The following is a 17678-nucleotide window of genomic DNA, read 5'->3' as shown; positions in this document are numbered from 1 at the left end:
TCCAGCCCGGCGCCGATTGGCTAATTGCTGGGGCGGAACTTCCCAAATGTTGCGAATTCGGGAGGGGGGCGGTGTATCAGGAGGCGGAAGTGCTGCCTTCGAGGCCGCCCCAGGAAGGGCGGAAGTGAATGGCGTTGAGGAAGTGGCTACAGTGAGGGCGGAAAGCGGGGTGGCGGGCTCCGAGGCGAGGTTTTGTACATGCCGGGCTGTGGTCCCACCGCGCTGTGACCATGGCACTCAGCGCTAACTACCTCCGCGAGAAGCTGCAGCGGGACCTGGACGCAGAGCATGTGGTGAGTGTGGGACCGAGGGGTCGCGGGCGGTGTCGAAGGGCTCCCGGGCGAGTGCTCCATCGTCCGGATCTTCCGCTGGCTAGGAGGTGGAGGACACGACTCTCAACCGTTGCGCGACCAGCTTCCGAGTCCTGGTGGTGTCGGCTAAGTTCGAGGGAAAGCCACTGCTCCAGAGACACCGGTGAGCCCCTGGGAGCCCCTCGCCCAGCGTGGCATCGGGTTTGGAAACCGCTGCCCCAGTCTCGGTCCGCCCGGGTGGGGACTAACTCCCAACGCCCCTCGATGTGCCCCATAACCCTGAGGGTGGCTCCTGTCTTTGTGGTTGGAATTCTGCACCCTCCTCGAATTCCCACTTCTTGGAGACATCTCCGATCTCCTTGGTCACGCCACCTTCGGAGCCCACTACCCTGAGGCCGGTCATTTTCCAATTTCTTGTCTCTCCCCAGGCTGGTGAATGAGTGCTTAGCGGAAGAGCTCCCGCACATCCATGCCTTTGAACAGAAAACTCTGACGCCAGAACAGTGGACCCGAGAGCGGCAGCAATGAGAGGCTCAGACCTGAACAGCCATTAAATTGTGTATCTGGTCCAGCTGGTTTCAGTGTGCTCCGAGACTGAGTCAAGGGCGTGGCGTTTCCCTGACTCTCCATCCGTTGTTTTTTGGTTGTTTCCCCCCCTTCTCCCCCCCCCCCCCCATTTGGATGTATTTCTCTCCTGGGCCCTCTAGCTTCCAAGTTAAACAAATGAGAGTTCTGTTCTAAGTCTCTGCCAAGGCTGCCTTGTAAGCCTGCACGGTCAGTCCCTGCTGGTCTCTGTACTGTCACCAAGGGCAGCCCTCAAAAAGCAAGGTGTGCCTGCTCCGCCAGCCTCAGGACCAACAAACCCCGAGCATTTCCCCTTGCCTCTGTTTCTCCAGGACCCTGGAGGGGTGTCAGAGACAAGATACAGAATTTCTATCAGGTTGTCGGTCTCTTGACAGGCCTCAAGGCTACTCCACAACTAATTCCTCTCCACTGTGGATCTTTGGTTTGGTTTGGTCTCTCAGATGGGGTCTCAATATGTTTTCCAGGCTGTTCTTAAGTTCATGAGCTCAGATGATCCTCTGGCCTTGGCGTCCCATGCAGCTGTGACTACATGTCATCACGGAGCTCAGTTCTAACCCATATGGTTAGGGACTGTCCCTGCCACTTAGTTACCTCTGCCCCCACCTTCTCCTGGTCAAGCTGAGGCCATGGTCGTCACTGTTGATGCCTTCTCCATCCCCGATGTCATTTCCTGAACATTTTTGGTTCCTCTGGAGGACTAATAATTCAGTCGACTCACAAGGACCGCCAAAAGAGGACACAGGAAAGATGCAGAGAGTAGCCTAGCCTGCGTTCCCAGAGGACTGACCCCTTCACCCCCAGTGATGGTCCCTCCTCCGGTTTATAGAGTAGAAGAGACTTGCCCAGGACCTCATGCCCTGTCAGAGGGTGACACACAAGTGGGCAGGCAGATAACTCCATGGTGTGCTGAAGAGAAAAGGGCTGCGGTCCTGGGTACTCTGCACTGTATGACTTCAGCCCATGGCCGTGGTACCCTGTAGAAATGCTCGGTTTCATCTCAGGGTCTCCCGCCAGTTGTGCACCAAGATCTGCTTACACACTAAGACACTCCTTCAGGAAGCATGCATGCAGATAGCCCGTAGACAGTGCTTGCCTACTGTACACGAAGCCCTAGGTTCAGTCCTCAGCACCCCAAGAACCAGGCATTGTGATGCACACCTAGAGCAGTACTTGCCGGGTACAAGGATCAGGCGTTCAGGACCACGCTGGGCTGTGCGAGACAGTCACAACACACCGGAACAATCACCTCACTATACAAAGGGTTTAAGAGATCTATTCCTTCCTGTTTTCCTCAGAGGCCAGGTCCTTTGAACCCCACAGGAAATGCTCTGAAGCAGTAGGAGAATGCTGCGTGAAAGGGGGTGCTTAGCCCATGACTCCAGAAATGCCAGTCAGCAGACCCTGCTCCATGCTCTGCAGTCCAGAGTCAGGCCGTTTCCTTGTCCCTAAGCTTTGTCCTTATGGGACGTAGTCTTTGTTTTGTCAAAATTTTCCCTTAATTTTTTGTTTGTTTTGTTTTTTGAGACAGGGTCTTTGTAGAGCCCAGGCTATCCCGGGACTAAGAAATCTGCCTGCCTCTGCTTCCTTAGTGCTGAGACTAAAGGCATGTGTCCCCACACCTGACTTATCCGTGTTTATGGATGTGGGTGTGGTTGCTTGCAGAGGGCATCAAACCTCCTGCGGCTGGAGTTGCAGGTGGTTGTGAGCCACCTGATGTGCGTGTTGGGATTGGTCCTCAGGGAGGGCAGCAAGTGTTCTTAACTGCTGAGCTATGTCTCCAGCCCAAGATTTGTTTTTACTTACGTGTATGTGTGAATGTGTGTGCATGCAGGTATACATGCCTATACACACGAGGCCAGAAGAGGATGTCGGATGTCTGTCCTCTGTCACTTTCTATTTATCTCTTTGAGCCAGGTTCTCTCTCTGAGCCTGGTGCTTGCATCTTCTTTAGGCTAGAAGCCAGCCAGCCAGCTCTAGCAATCCTGTCTCATCCACACCAGAGCTTGGGTTACAGGTGTTTGCAAGATTACCCAGTTTGTTACAGGTGCTGGGATCTGAATTCCACTCCTTATGATTGCAGGACGAACACTCTACACCACCAAGACATCCTTTCAGCTTGTGCTGCCCACCAGGCCACATCTCAGCACCAGCTCCCCCACCCCCATCTGATTTTTTTGTTCTGTTTTGTCGAGGCAGTGTCTCGCTTTATAGCCAATCACAGTTGGATTTCTGGCTTTAAGCACACAACAGGCCTGTCCAGCCTCCCAGTGCTGGGATTACAAGTGTGAGTCATGTCTGATCAGAGTCTCATTGTTTTTGTTCTTTGAGTCTATAGTTTGGAAAATGTCAGGCCAGGCGAGGTGGCACACGCCTTTAATCCCAGCACTTGGAAGGCAGAAACAAGCAGATCCCTGTGAGTTCGAGGCCAGCCTGGTCTACAAAGAGAGTCCAGGACAGCCAGGGCTACACACAGAAACCCTGTCTCGAAAAAAAGAAAAGAAAAATGTCGGGCTAGAGAGATGGATCAGTGGTTAAGAGCACTGACTGTTCTTCCAGAGGTCCTGAGTTCAATTCCCAGCAACCACATGGTGGCTCACATCCATCGATAATGAGATCTGATGCCCCCTCTGGTGTGCATAAAGACATGTACTCATATACATAAAATAAATAAATCTTAAAAAAAGAAAGATGTCACTGTGTGCTTCTTGATTTCTCCACAAGGAACAGTGGTCACTGTGGTTGTTTGCAGTTTGTGCTGGAGCGGACCAGGAAATGCTCATTTGGTCTGGGACACAGCTAGAGTTTACAGAGAGCTTGCATAGCATATTAACGGGTGTGACTTTGTCCCCCAGCACTACCAAAGAAGCCACAAGAAAAGATTTGAGGTGACTATGCACATTCTTGGGGCCCTAAGATAGGGATTTCGATGGCTCAGACCTTGCACTCTGAGGTGGAGCTGGGAAATAGAGAACAGTCTCTCAGCTCCATCACTGCAGGTATCCTAGCAACCAAAGGGCAGCCTTGGGGCTGGTCAGTTCACCAGAGTCTGAGAGGTACCAGAAAATAAAGCCATTTTATTATTTTCATCTTATTCACGATATGGCCTGAGGGTTGGGGTGGGGGCAGAGTGAATGGCTGGCCCCAGCTGAAGCCTCTGAGGTCCTTTACTTGGCCTGAACAGTCTCCTCCAGCCTGTCCAAGCGCTCCTGTAACTTTTGCATCATGGCCTTCAGGTTCCTTATCTCTCCCTCCAGCTGTGACACAACGTCCTAGGAGACCCAGCATTGCATTAGGCCCGGCTTTTCTGTAGCTTTCCTTCCTCTGGCATCAGTTAACCTTCCCAAGAGCTGCAAGGCTTGGGCCCTTCTGTCCCAGCAGCTGCTACCCACATTCCTGCAGGGCTATATGCTTGCAACCTGGTGTTTAAGGCTTCGGGGTCTTACCCTTCAAGAATCTCCCTCTATGAGGAGCTTGGCCATCTCTAAACACTGAACTCTTTCCCTGTGAGACACTGAGCACTTCCCATGCAGCCTTGGCCTTACCCACCTTCCTGCCCTGCCCCCTCCCCCGCCAGCTCCCACCTGCCTTACCAAGCCCAGAGTGCCGCTGGCCTCTGGTGTAGCTCTTCTGCGAGCACTGTCTAGGCCCTTGTTGACTCTCAGCTCCCGGCTCTTTGGGGGCACGTAGCCATCCTTGAGGGAAATGAGGAGGGGCCCGGCATCCCGACCACCCAGCCACTCCTCAGCTGTGAGGGCAGGGTCAGGTCCTGCGGTGGGTGGGTACAGGTCCTCCTGGAACAGGTCCGACTGTGGGCAAGGCCAAGGCTGGTCATGAGAGTGTTTACATTCCTGCCCCACCCTGTGAGCCCCCACGGTCCGTTCCTATCCCAGCACCCAGGGAGGAAGGAGCACAGGAGCATCACCTTCCTAGGCACTGTCATGGCAATGGGCTCACACTTCCGCTCATGAAGCTTATAGAACCTGTGGAAACAGGAAGAGGAGTGGCACTATACAACACGGCTCGTTGGGTGCCCAAGGTCTGGTTAAGATCGCGGGGGCGGGGTCAGTCACCTGGCAATCTCACACTTATTCACTTCCAGGCCACGTTTGGGCATGTAGCCCATCCCACGCTGAGACTCCTTGGAACTGAACATGGAAAGATAGTGCAGGAACGGAGCCTCAGAAGTGATCTCAAAATACCGGATAGAGCTGTCACCCTGTAGGTTGTATGGACAAGCGGGTCAGTAGCAGCACAGGGCACCAGCCTTTGTGCTCACCCATCCACTTGCCCACTTCCCTGCCCCCAGCCCTCCTGACTGAGTCACCTTGCCACAGAGGTAGACAATGTTGGTGTCAGGGTCAAAAAAAGGCAGCAGGACTCCACTGCTTGTGTCCAGCTCCTGCAGGGACAGTGGCTCCTCCAGGTGCTTCTGTAGAGACAGGTGGGGACAGCAATAGGCGGGGCCGTGTCCAGTCTTCGCTGGACAGTAAGCGGTCAAGGGTCCTCAAGACTAAGCATGCAAACTCCCCATCTTGCAGGTAAACTGAGGCCAAGGTCACGTGGTGGGGCAGAGACCGTGCCTTGAGTCCCAGCCTAAAGGGCTCTGTTTCTCGGCACTCACCGTGTCCCACAGCGCCACCTGCCGCTCACTCATGCGGCTGAACCCGGTGGTTAGAATCTTTCCTTCTGACACAAACACAGCGTGCACCGGCCGAGTTCCCTCGTGAGGACGGTCCTTTTCCTGAGAGGAAAGAAATGTGCTAAGTCAGCCTCTCACAGGCTCACCAAGGGACATCTAGACCCCCAGGTGGGTGCAGGGAAAGCAACATCCAAGGGCCAAGGTTTTGGCTTCATGGCAACTTACAGCCACCACGGTGCCTTTGCGAGGTTCAATGATGCGAACTCGCTTGTCACGGCAGGAGGTGCAGATGAGAGCGCCATCCCGGCTCCAGTCCACACTGTAGATTGTGTCCGGGTGCACATCCGGGCCCAGTGTCAGCACAGATGCCCCAGTGCCCACGTCCCACACCAGGATCACATTGTCACAACCTGCACAATTGTCCAGCGTTGAACTATGAGGCTTGGCCCTCCTGTCGCGTGCCCTAGCCCTCCCCCCCTCACCCTTATGGCACCTGCACTGAGCAGTACGTTCTGGGCTGTGGGGTGCCAGGCCACGATGCCGACCCGCTTGGTGTGACCCTCCAGGGTGACGACGGGCTCCCGCAGGGGCATCACCAGACCCCCATCAGGGATCTCCCACACCTGCAGAAAGGGGCGAGTGAGTCTCTGGGACTTCCAAATCCAGCTTCTTCCTGGAGACCCCTCATAATCCACATTCCTACCCAGACTCACCATAACCGTGCAGTCCTCAGAGCCACTGGCAATGACATTGTCATTGTGCGGGCACCAGGCGATGTCTAACACAGGGGCAGTGTGGCCGCAAACTAGGGGCACGTTCTTGTCCACGCGTCCAGTCTGGAGGGCACAGCGGGGCTTCTGATGGAGGCGCTTTGGCCTCCAAACCCAATCCAACCTCCCCACACCCCTGCAAAGGGACACAGAGGAAGGCTGTGGGGTCCCTGGGGGGGGGTTGGTACTGGGATGGGGAGGACTTGGCCTTTGCCCCAGACCCAGGGAGGCTAGCACCAAACTGCATGAGACCCTGGCCAAGATCCTGACCCCCGTTAACTCAGTATTATCTCTGGGGGCCCAGGGGGAGCATAAGGTGGGAGGCTATAGGATGTGTGTTGTACACGCACACCTAGATGCCTCTAGACATAATCAAAGGTTTGGAAATGGCCTCTCCCGAGGGCCAACTGCTTCCTGTGTAAAGCAAGAGCTGTGCGGGCCCAGCTTCAACGCGGCAACCACTTCCTCTTCCCTTCTGCTTCCATCGGCCCTTTTAAGGTAACAACTTAGGGCCTAACTCCCCTTCCTGTTTCACCCGGTAAAAGAGTCCAGGAGTATACTGGGGTTGAAGGGCGGTGGGCTCAGAGGGCAGGCTCCACCTGTGAGCAAGGGCTTACACTTGATGAAGGCCCCCAAAGGCTCAATTCCTCACAAGCCAGACCTGGAGTCCTCACCCCTGAGAACAGGGGAGCAACTCTATCCTGAGCAGAACCCCCCCAGGCCAAGACGTGAGAGATGCCCTGCCTTGTTTTGTCCCCAGAGAATTTAAGGAGCAAACGGCCTTATCACATTTTACAGATGACAACACAGAACCCCAGGAATGCTTGGTCACAGTCCCCTACTCAGGTCCCCACAGTCTCGGTGGGCAGCAGAACCCTCCTCAGGAGCGCTGCTGTCCCAGAAGCTCACCTTGCCTAGGGGTAGCACCAGGAAGGCCCCTCCCCCACTGGCCTCACAGATCAGAGCCATGAACTTGGGGTTGACAGCGCAGAAGCCACTGTCCCAGGTGGTTTGTGAGACGCGCACATCCTCATAGCACTGGTCAGCCTTGGCTGGCTGTCCAAACACGTGGCGGAATTTGCTGGAGCGAACCACCTGCCGGCTCATCCTGAGGGACACAGATTGCAAACTTTTCTCTAGATCAATTCTGGCTGCACATGGCCAGCCCCAGAGCACAACCCTTCTTGGCCTGGCTTCACAAGTCCCCAGCATCGTGTCTGAGGCACCCTGACCTCCGACTACTACTATTCTCCATGACTGACAGCCTGCTTACCCTCCCCAGTTTTCCTCCTGTCAAACTCCCAGGAGCTCCAAGCCACACCCTCAATCCTGCACCAGCAGCCCTTAGGCTCTGAGGGTCTGGTTCCTGACGCCCTGGAGGTGTGGATTCCCTCCTGTTGTGGGTGTAGGGTTCCAGATCCTACACCCAGATCCTCCCACCCACACAGAGCTTCCTAGAGGGTGGGCAGGCCTTCTCCTTGGCCTTCCAGCTCAGGAATGGCACACGAGGATGGACACCAGCTTGCCCAGAAGAGAATGAGGTCACAGGATGGCTTCCCCAGGTTTCTGGCCCCAAGAAGCAGCATTGGCTTGGGTCTCAGCATCCCTCCACACCTCTGCCTCTCAAGCTCAGCTCAGAAAAGGCAGGTGCTCTTCTGAGCCATCTCTGCTTCCTTGACTTCCCTGAGGTCCGCTAAGATGGTTACCCACTGTGGCTGAGCAGCCAGCCAGCGAACAGCCCAGGGGCTGCCTCTATCCCCGTGCCCAAGCCTTCCACCTTCCTGCTCAGTGAAAGCGATGGCTGCGCTACGGAGGGCATTCTGCCCAGAGCCTCTGCCCACCTCTCCAGGTTTCATCCATCTGCTCGGCCTTAATGGGGAGCCTCTTCTTGCGGGGACTCCATCCCCAAAGAGGCTCCCAGGTCTAAACAGAAAGCAGGTGAAGCGTGTGAGTGAAGTCTCCAAGAGCAGAAGGGGAGATAAGCCCCCAGTGAACGGTCTGGCTTTGGGGGGGAAAACCCAATCCAGAGGTGGGGGCGGTAGATGTGCCCCACCCGGCCTCCTCCCCCACCCAGGTACCAAGCCCGGAAACCACGGAAAGGGGAACTTGGTCTTTTCTTGTTTTGCACTCAACCCCTTCCTGTCTCAAAGCTCGGGGCAGTTACTTGGCTCACCCCACCCTGCCCCCACTCCCCACCGCCCAGAAACTCCCTCTCCGGGGCACAGGTTCTGAGCCCAGCTGCCGCCCGCTCCCAGCGCGCCCACCTCCATCTTGGTCACGATGGTCTTTCGCCCTCACCTTGGAGCACTCTGGGACCTACTTGCCCCTTCGCACTTCTTGGTCCCCGGCTCTCCAGGCGGGGTTCACGAATCGGCTCTCTGTCCCTAGCCTGATGCCCCTGACAGCTCGCCCACCCCCACAACCCTGCTCCCACGCCAGCGCTGGCCCCACAGGTGGCCCATAGCAGCGATGCCGGGCCCTTGTGAGCAGCCCTCCCCTGGCGTCCAGCCTCACCTGCTGAGGAGAGCTGAGCGTGACCCCCCCAAGTGGAGGAGGAAGGAAAGGAGGATGGAGGAGCTGCAGGCTGGCCGGTGAGGATGCTCTGTCAAGACAATGAATGAGCAGCCGCCGTGCGGCCGGCCTCCTCCGAGTGGCAGCGCCCCTTTTGGGCGGAGCTTATGAAGGCCCGGCCCTTCGCTCCTGGGCGGGGAGGTTGGGAACCACCCCCTCAGCCCCCCCCTCCCCGCCCGTGCTGTCAGCTCCAACCCCCAACAGATGCTGACGCGAATCAGCTCTCTCTCTTTTTTTAATGTCAAAACGCAAAAAATATCCCGTTCCATCATCCCTCCCCCAGCGGCCCGCAGCCTACTGGAGGTCCTTTCCCTGGCACAAGAGAAAGCTCCACAGGGCTGCAACCAGCTTGAGAGCCTTCCCTGCGACAGGAGGGACCGCTCCTGTCGCTGCCCCCAAAACAGATTCCTGGATGGCCTTGGGAATCATGTCTCCTCTCAGGAGGCTCAGGGCTTCAACGGGGGACACTCTCGCCCTCTGCTTCACAGGGTAGAGGCCCGGAAGAAGTAAAATAATTGGGCTTTACGGAGCACCTGTTTGCTGCCGGGGTTGAGAGAGCAAGTGAGTCAGGCTCTCGCTTCTGTAGAGCTCTCTCAGCTTTTTGCGGGGTGGAGGCGGTCTGCTACCGTTTCCAGGCCCCTGGGTACACACACAGAAGTCTGATATCACACACAGGAGGGCTAACGTCCATTCCTGTCCCTCAGGGGGAGGCGGGTTGTCACATGAACAAGGGCAGGGCAAAAAAGGCCTTTGCTAGAAGCACTCTTGTGACTCTTGGCTGTCACTCTTCTGAGTGACCTTGGGTAGATTAATTTAATCTCAACCCCATTTCCCTCTTTATTACCTGCCTCGTACAGAGATGATCACTCCAAGGATATCTGCATGCGCTTCTACAGAGTGGCGGGGGTAATTAATGTTAGCTTTCACAGACAGATTTGGTGGCCCACACCTGTGAATCTGGGGAGGCAGAGGCAAAAAGGTCACAGTGATATCAAGGCCAGCCTGGTCCACAAATCAGTCCCAGGCCACGGCTGCATAATGAGACCCTGTTTCGAAAAACCAAAAGGTGTCCGTTCTGGCATCACTGTCACTTACCAGAGCTTTGGGCTGTCCTGAAAGGATGGGGAAACACAACACATGGCTTTGGAGGAAGGCTGGGGGGTGGTGTGTGTGCGCTGAGGCACAGTGTCATCACAGTTCAAGGACGCAGGTGTGCTGATAGTCATCTGTAGTTTGAGCACTCAGGAAGCTGAGGCCGGAGGCTAGCCTGGGCTACATAGCGAGGCCCTGTCCAAAAGAAACTGCTCTTCAAGGAAGAAGTAGCTCAAAGAACAAGAAGGGCCTGGCTCTAAGAGGCCCAACCTCTCCAAACCTGGGTCTCTGTAGGTGAGGGGCAAACAAAGGTGGCCCTGCCCAGTTCGCAGCTGACGGAGCTCAAATGCAGTGATGTAGATTAAAGTGCTCTGCAGTTACGAAGCGCCGGGTTGTATTGTGCCTGAAGCTCTGTGACCAGGGACAGGGACAATACAGTCTCCACCTAGAGTGGTGGGGCTGAGAGTGTAGCTCTGCTCAGCTGGCAGAGTGCTCGCCGGGCGTGGTAAAGTGACCCAGCATCTGACTAGGTGGCTGGCTGGAAGATGGCTCAGTGGTTTAAGAGCACTTTCTGGCCAGGCGTGGTGGCGCACGCCTTTAATCCCAGCACTCCGGAGTCAGAGACAGGCAGATCGCTGTGAGTTCGAGGCCAGCCTGGTCTACAAAGTGAGTTCCAGGACAGCCAGGGCTACAGAGAGAAACTCTATCTCAGAAAAAAATAAAAAATAAAAAACAAAACCAGAGCTGGAGCTGGGCGTGGTGGCACGCGTGTCTTTAATCCCAGCACTCGGGAGGCAGAGGCAGGCAGATCACTGTGAGTTCAAGGCCAGCCTGGTCTACAAAAGGGAGTCCAGGACAGCCAAGGCTACACAGAGAAACCAACAACCAACCAAAAACAAAAACAAAAACAAGAACAGATATGATGGTGCATGCCTGTAATCTCAGTAGCAGAAGTAGGAGGCTCAGAAATTCCAGATCATTCTTAGATACATTAAGGAGTTCATTGGGGCTGGAGAGATGGCTCAGAGGTTAAGAACACTGACTGTTCTTCCAGAGGACCCAGGTTCAATTCCCAGCAACCCACGTGTCAGCTCACAACTGTCTGTAACTCCTGTTCCAGGAGATCCAACACTCTCACCCAGACATACATTTAATCAAAATACCAATGTACATAAAATAAAAATAAATAATTTTTTAAAAAGGAGTTCAAGACCAGCTTGGGCTAAATGAGACTCTGCCCCAACCCTCCCCTACAAACAGTAATAGCTATTGTTTATTGTGCAGCTGCTGTACGCCAGACTGTTCTAAACATTGTAGATTGCAGGCTCACTGGGCATGGTGGTACATACCTGCAATTCCAGTACTCTGGAGGCTGCGGCAGGTTGCCAGCCTAGGCTACACAGCAAGACCCTGTCTCAAAAACAAGCAAACAAAAAAGTACTATATTCACTTACAAAAAAAAAAAACCTGACACCCCTTCCCCCCCCACACACACACACCCTGAGGGTGGCTACTACTTGGTGGTACTTTGCATTTGGCAGGGAGTATATAGGCACACGCCACCTTCAGCCCCGGAGGGCCTACTGCTCACACTCAGGCAGAGAACAAGCACACTGGTGAAACCCATGCCTTCAGGGGTAGCGAGCTTTTCAGGCTGGAGAGAGAGAGAGCTAGGCAGCCACGCGCTGCTCTTAGATGCCGGGCACAGTGTCCAGTGTGAGAAGAGGGAAACAGGCAGATGTTGTAGTGGACAGACACAGAAACCAGTGGGGGCGGGGGAGTTCTCCAAAGCAGATGTCTACAGAACCGAGAATGACTGTTAGCCCAGTAACAGGTGAACCCAGCATCTGACTAACGTGTGTGTGTGTGTGTGTGTGTGTGTGTGTGTGTGTGTGTGTGTGTGTACATGTGTTGGAGACCAAACCCAGGGCCTTGAGCATGCCAGGCTAGCGCTCTGCCACTAGACTCTACCCCCAGTCCTCATCTGTGATATCACCTTGGTTTTCTCTCAGGGGTGTAGCCTTCCACCCTAGACCGTCTGGGATTTAGCATACAGCCAGGCTTCTCTGTCTAGTGAAACACCTTCCCCTGGCTTAGCCCCGCTGACTTGATTTGTACTGTGAGAAAGAGGCTCATCTTGGATCTGCACTGGGTGGGGATAGCCCTCTTTGCACTGAAGATGAAAACACAACCCTAAGAGAGAGAACATCTTGTTGCCATGTGGGAAGAGCCAGTCGGAGTTGCCCATGCAGGGAACTGCAGAGGCAAGCTAGAGAGATAAATTCTATGCATCATCAGTGGGCCTGGGCCAAGCTGTGCCAGAATCACTCAGCCTTTCTGTGTGGTTATATATAAGTTAGTAAGTTTTTATTCCAACTGGTCCAGCTGCAGGGGGTCTCTTGTCTGTCTGCCTCTAAAGAGGTTGTGGGACATGACAGGGCCCGATGACCTGGAGAGACCTTGCTGTTCTTTCCTTATGGACCCTCACCAAGTGATGTTGACTTTTCTAGAAAGTATGTAACTTGCTGGTTTGGTTGGTTGGTTGGTGTTTCGAGATAGGGTTTCTCTGTGTAGCCCTGGCTGTCCTAGACTTGCTCCGTAGACCAGGCTGGCCTCAAACTCACAGAGATCTGCCTGCCTCTGCCTCCCGAGTGCTGGGATTACAGGCATGCACCACCACACCTGGCTTAACTTGCTAGTTTTATGGAGTAGGACCACCCATGTGTATGAAAGGTGCCAGCGTCAAAGGAAAGCCTACACAGTTCTGGTGTCATCTCTCCTGCGTGACAAACAAGCCTGTCTGAGAATAGAACCAAGCTGGAGGACAGGAGATACACAAAAGACACAAGCCCTGAGGACTATATGTCACACCCACCCTGGGCCCAGCTATGCTTGAAGTAAAGACAGTCTACTTAAGTGAAACCATGAAGGACCTGCCTCAGTTACTGTTCTACTGCTGTGAAAAGACACCATGGCTGGGGCAACTTACAAAGGTAAGTGTTTAATCAGGCTTATGGTCTCAGGGGGCTAGAGTCCATGATGGCAGAGCAAAGGCAGGGAGACAGGAAGAGCTGAGAGCTCTTGTCTCTGAAGGAGAGAGAGAGAGAGAGAGAGAGAGAGAGAGAGAGAGAGAGAGAGAGAGAGAGAGAGAGGGCAGGCACTGGGCGCTACAGGAGTGCTTCAAAACCACAAAGGCTATCTCTGGTGACACACCTCCTGATGTTTCCCAAACAGACGCATTAATTGGGGACCAAGAATTCAAAACTATGAGTCTATGGGGTTCATTCTCATGCAAACCATCACAGAGAGGTGGGATAGCAGTTAAAACTGGAGTAAGAAAACCTGTGTTCTGGGCTGGAGCGATGGCTCCGCGGTTAAGAGCGCTGGGGGCTTTTGTATAGGAACCAGGCTTAATTCTCAGCACCCACATCATGGCTCCTGCCTTTAACTCCGGTTCTAAGCCAGGCTTGGTAGTGTACTCCTTTAACCTCAGCACTTGGGGATCTCTATAAGTTTGAGGCCAGCCTGGTCCAGGATAGCTATGGACAAATAAAGGATCTTTATTTTTAAAAAAGGAGAAAACTCGCCGGGCGGTGGTGGCGCACGCCTTTAATCCTAGCACTTGGGAGGCAGAGGCAGGCGGATCGCTGTGAGTTCGAGGCCAGCCTGGTCTGCAAAGTGAGTCTAGGACAGCCAAGGCTACACAGAGAAACCCTGTTTCGAAAAACCAAAAAAATAAAAAAAAATAAAAAAGGAGAAAACTCTAGTTAAAAGGGATCCGACTCCATCTTCTGGCCTCCATGGACACACATACATGTGTACATATACATGGACACACGTGTAACTCACAGACATACATGCAGGCAAAACACCCATGTACCTGAAATAAAAATAAAACTTTACAAAGAAAAAGAGCCTGTGTTTGCTTCACGGGGTTACCAAGGCAACCTGGGAATGTTTAGTGCACTGCTGCCGCTGGCCCAACCCTTCTTTTTACACTTCTATTTTAATTTTGTTTTTATGTGCATTGGTGTGAGGGTATCAGATCTTGGAGTTACAGACAGCTGTGAGCTGCCACGTGGGTGCCGGGAATTAAACCCTGGTCCTCTGGAGGAGCAGCCAGTGTTCTTAACTGCTGGGCCATCTCTCCAGCCCGACACAGGCCTTCTTTGTGAATTTATTGTTATTCAATAAATTCTGGCATTGTGGAAAGATACACACTCCTCTCCCTCTCTCTCCCTCCCCCCCCCCCCCTTTTCGAGACAGGATCTCATCACATAACTCAGGTTGGTCTGGAACTCACTCTGTAGACCAGGCTGGCCTCAGACTCACAGATACACTTGCCTCTGCCTCCCAAGTGCTGGGAATAAAGGTGTGGACCACCACGCCTGGCTTGTCTGTGTTTCTGTGCTCATCCCAACAACAACAACAAAAACTGAAACAGGCCTTACGAGATGGCTTAGTTGACAAAGACACTTGCTGCCTAGCCTGGCCACCTGAGTGTGATTCCTGGAATCCACATGGTAGAAAGGTAGAGCTGACTCCTGCAAATTGTTCTCTAAGCTCTGTACACACACACACACACACACACACACAGAAAGAGAGAGGGGAGGAAGGGAGAGGGAGAGAGAGAGAGAGAGAGAGAGAGAGAGGGAACCACTTAAGGGGCTGGGGGTATAACTCAGTGGTGAAGCGATTGCCTAACATCCACAGGCCCTAGGTTACACCCCTAGACTCTCAAGAAAGAAAGGAAAAGGTTAAGTAAGTAGGCTAGGTGCAGCAGGGGACACACCTGCAACCCTAGCACTGGAGGGGCCGAGGTAAGAGGCAGGCCAGCCTGAACTACACAGCGAGAACCTGTCCAAAGAAAGCAAGGAATGAAGGAAAGAAGAAAACCAGAGTTAAGTGTTCCGGAGTCAGGAGAGCTGCAGCCCCAGACCACTTCCCTTCTCCTCCCCGTGCGCACACTCAGGCTTTGTGACTGGCCAGCTTCCGCTTTGTCTCCACTTCCTGCCCCCTCTCTTCTCCCTACTTGAGGCTTCTGCCTCTGCCCTGCCATTCCACATAGACTCCGCCCAGTCAAGGCCACATGAAATCCTGTGACTACCATATGAAACACTTCGTTTCAGGTATCTAATACGACAACCTACTGAGAATCATTTTTGCCCGTTATAGCATTGCTAGAACTGGTCCCTATGAGGCAAATCTAATCAAAACAGCCATGTTTGGTTGTTTTTCCTTTTTTTTTTTTTTTTTTTTTTTTTGCTTTCAGATAGGTCTCTGTACAGCCTAGATAAGCTTCAAATTCATGATCCCTCTGCCTCAGCCCTCCAAGTTCTAGAACAGCAGGTATATGCTACCATGCCCTTTTGTTGTTGTTGGTTGGTTGGTTGGTTGGTTTGGCTTTTTTGGAGACAGAGTTTTTCTGTGCAGCCTTGGCTGTCCTGGACTCCTTTGTAGACCAGGCTGGCCTTGAACTCACATCAATCTGCCTGCCTCTGCCTCTGGAGTGCTGGGATTAAAGGCGTGTGCCACCACTCCCGGCTCTTGTTTCTGGCTTTTTTTTTTAAACTTATGCATACATTGGAAAATTCTATCACCCGGCCTTGTGTTACGCTCCTGCTTTGGGCATGATATTTTAACATTTTATTCATTTCTTGCTTGAAGTACTCTTCAAAGACATCCTGGGCCTGAAAATGTTCCCCACAGCCCTTAACCACTATACGAACTGCAGTCAGCCACCGAGGACCGTTTCCCCTTTCTGTCAGTTCTCCAGAGCCCTGCCTACTCTCCTGGCTTCTGCTTGTTTTCACCCTTAGTCAGGTTGACTTGGTGCCCACCACAAAGGGCCTCCACCAACCTGGAGTGCGTTGGCTCATCACAACTGGACGCAGGCTCACAGGCTGAGCTTGGCACTGGTCTTAAGATTTTGGTTGCTTTGTGAATCGCGTCATGGCTGAGGCCCTACTTCAACCCTTGTGAAGCAATGCTGACGCCTGTCACTCCTCCAGCAGCGATGCCTTGCTGAGCCGTGGACTCCACGTTTCCACCCCCTTGACTCCACCATGTCAGGGGAAAAATGAAAACAATGTTATCTTGGAGAAAATAAAAATAAATCTTTAAGGTTCTGATGAAGACCAGCTTGTCTGTGTTTTTTTTCTTCCGTGTGCCCCAGGTGATATATGGGAAAAGACATAGTCAAGACTTAGCCGCAAGTGTTCTTCAGTTTTACCACGGTAGCTTTTACATATGAGGTTTCATCTGTCTATTTGGTTCTTGTTTATGGCACAAGGTCACAATTCCACATTCACTGGTGTGTATGTATGTGTGTGTATGTGTGTGTATGTATGTATATGTGTGTGTGGGTATGTGTGTGTATGTGCATGTGTATATGTGTGTGTGTATATGTGCGTATGTGTGTGTATGTGCATGTGTATATGTGTGTGTGTATATGTGCGTATGTGTGTGTGTGCATGTGGATATGTGTGTGTGTGTGTCCATGAATATTCTAACACCATCTGCTCAAAGGCTATCCTTTCTTTCATTGCATGGTCTTGGCATCCTTGTCCAAACCTATTGACTTTAGTGCTGTGGGTACCTTCCTGAACATTCTATTTTAGTCCATCAATCTTTGGAGCTAGTCTTTTATTTTGTTTTGTTTTTGAGACAAGTTATTGTAGCCCTGGCTGGTGTGGAACTCCCTACATCATCGACCAAGCCTTGAACTCACAGAGATCCACCTACCCTCTGCTCCTGAGGGCTGGGGTTAAAGGTGTGTATGACCGAACCTAGTTTGTGAGTCTTTGGGGGGGAGGTGTTGTTGTTGTCGTTGTTTATTTGTTTGTTTTTTGAGACAGGGTTTCTCTGTGTAGCCCTGGATGTCCTGGACTCGCTTTGTAGACCAGACTGGCCTCAAACTCACAAAAATCCTCCCAAGTGCTGGGATGTGCGCCACCACACTCAGTGGTAGTAAATTTTAAAAATGAGAAGTGTGAGTCTGTCCATTTTATTTCTTTTCAAGATTACTTTGGTGGCCGGGACATGGCAGCTTACATGTGTAATTCCAGCACTCAGGAAGTGGAGGCAAAGGTTTTGAGGCCATGGTTTTGAGGCCAGCCGGGGCAACAGAGGAAAGCCATGTCTCAAAGGAGAAGGAGATGGAACTGAAGTGGCTCAGTGTTTCAGCGTAATTGCTGCTTTCTTTTCCCCCAGAGGACCTAGGTTTGTTTCCCAGCCCCCACATGGTAGTTCATAACTGCCTGTAGCCCCAGTTCTGGAGACTCTGACGCCCCCTTCTGGTCTTTTAGAGCACTAGCACACTCTCAGGCACTCATACACCTAAGTCATAGGTGCTTTTTCCCCCCCTTGAGATTTATTTATTTTATGTATATAAGTGTTCTGCTTGCATGTATGTCTGCCCGACAGTAGAGGGCACCAGATCTCATTATAGATGGTTGTGAGCCATAATGTGGTTGCTGGGAATTGAACTCAAGACCTCTGGAAGAGCACACAGTGTTATTAACCATGGAGCCATCTCTCCAGCCCCATAGATGTGTCCCCATAGAGGCTTTCTTTTTAAAGAGAAGGAAGAAGGAACTGGGGGAGAGATAGGTAGGAAAGTGCTCGACGGGCAAGTATGAGGGCCTGAGCTCAGATCCTTAGAGCCCATGGAAAGTGGGAGGCGCAGCATGATCTGCAATCCCAGAGCTC

General features: G+C 52.8%; 2 protein-coding genes and 1 long non-coding RNA gene across 3 annotated transcripts; 1 reads left to right on the top strand and 2 right to left on the bottom strand.

Moving 5' to 3' along the window:
* Positions 1-79: 79 nt before the first annotated feature.
* On the top strand, positions 80-880 carry BOLA2B (bolA family member 2B). Its single transcript, XM_084773903.1, has 3 exons — positions 80-293; positions 377-474; positions 740-880. The coding sequence occupies exons 1-3, from the start codon at positions 231-233 to the stop codon at positions 837-839; spliced, it is 261 nt and encodes an 86-aa protein (XP_084630029.1). The 5' UTR covers positions 80-230; the 3' UTR covers positions 840-880.
* A 3070-nt stretch (positions 881-3950) lies between these two features.
* CORO1A (coronin 1A) lies at positions 3951-8975 on the bottom strand. The gene is made up of 11 exons (XM_084773896.1): positions 8820-8975; positions 7215-7413; positions 6249-6371; positions 6029-6158; positions 5761-5945; positions 5518-5637; positions 5221-5325; positions 4967-5112; positions 4819-4876; positions 4487-4702; positions 3951-4165 (listed from the first exon to the last, which is right to left on the bottom strand). The coding sequence occupies exons 2-11, from the start codon at positions 7410-7412 to the stop codon at positions 4061-4063; spliced, it is 1386 nt and encodes a 461-aa protein (XP_084630022.1). The 5' UTR covers position 7413; positions 8820-8975; the 3' UTR covers positions 3951-4060.
* A 128-nt stretch (positions 8976-9103) lies between these two features.
* LOC311592130 lies at positions 9104-11380 on the bottom strand. The gene is made up of 4 exons (XR_014777303.1): positions 11318-11380; positions 9972-10163; positions 9721-9833; positions 9104-9515 (listed from the first exon to the last, which is right to left on the bottom strand). It is a non-coding gene; the product is annotated as an uncharacterized lncRNA (long non-coding RNA).
* Between the last annotated feature and the right edge of the window lie 6298 nt (positions 11381-17678).

Source organism: Acomys minous, assembly GCF_964271855.1.
Source record: "Acomys minous genome assembly, chromosome: 2".
Classification (NCBI taxonomy): Eukaryota; Metazoa; Chordata; class Mammalia; order Rodentia; family Muridae; genus Acomys; species Acomys minous.
The sequence above is the reverse complement of the archived record's forward strand: the minus strand, read 5'-3'. Positions and strand labels throughout refer to the sequence as shown.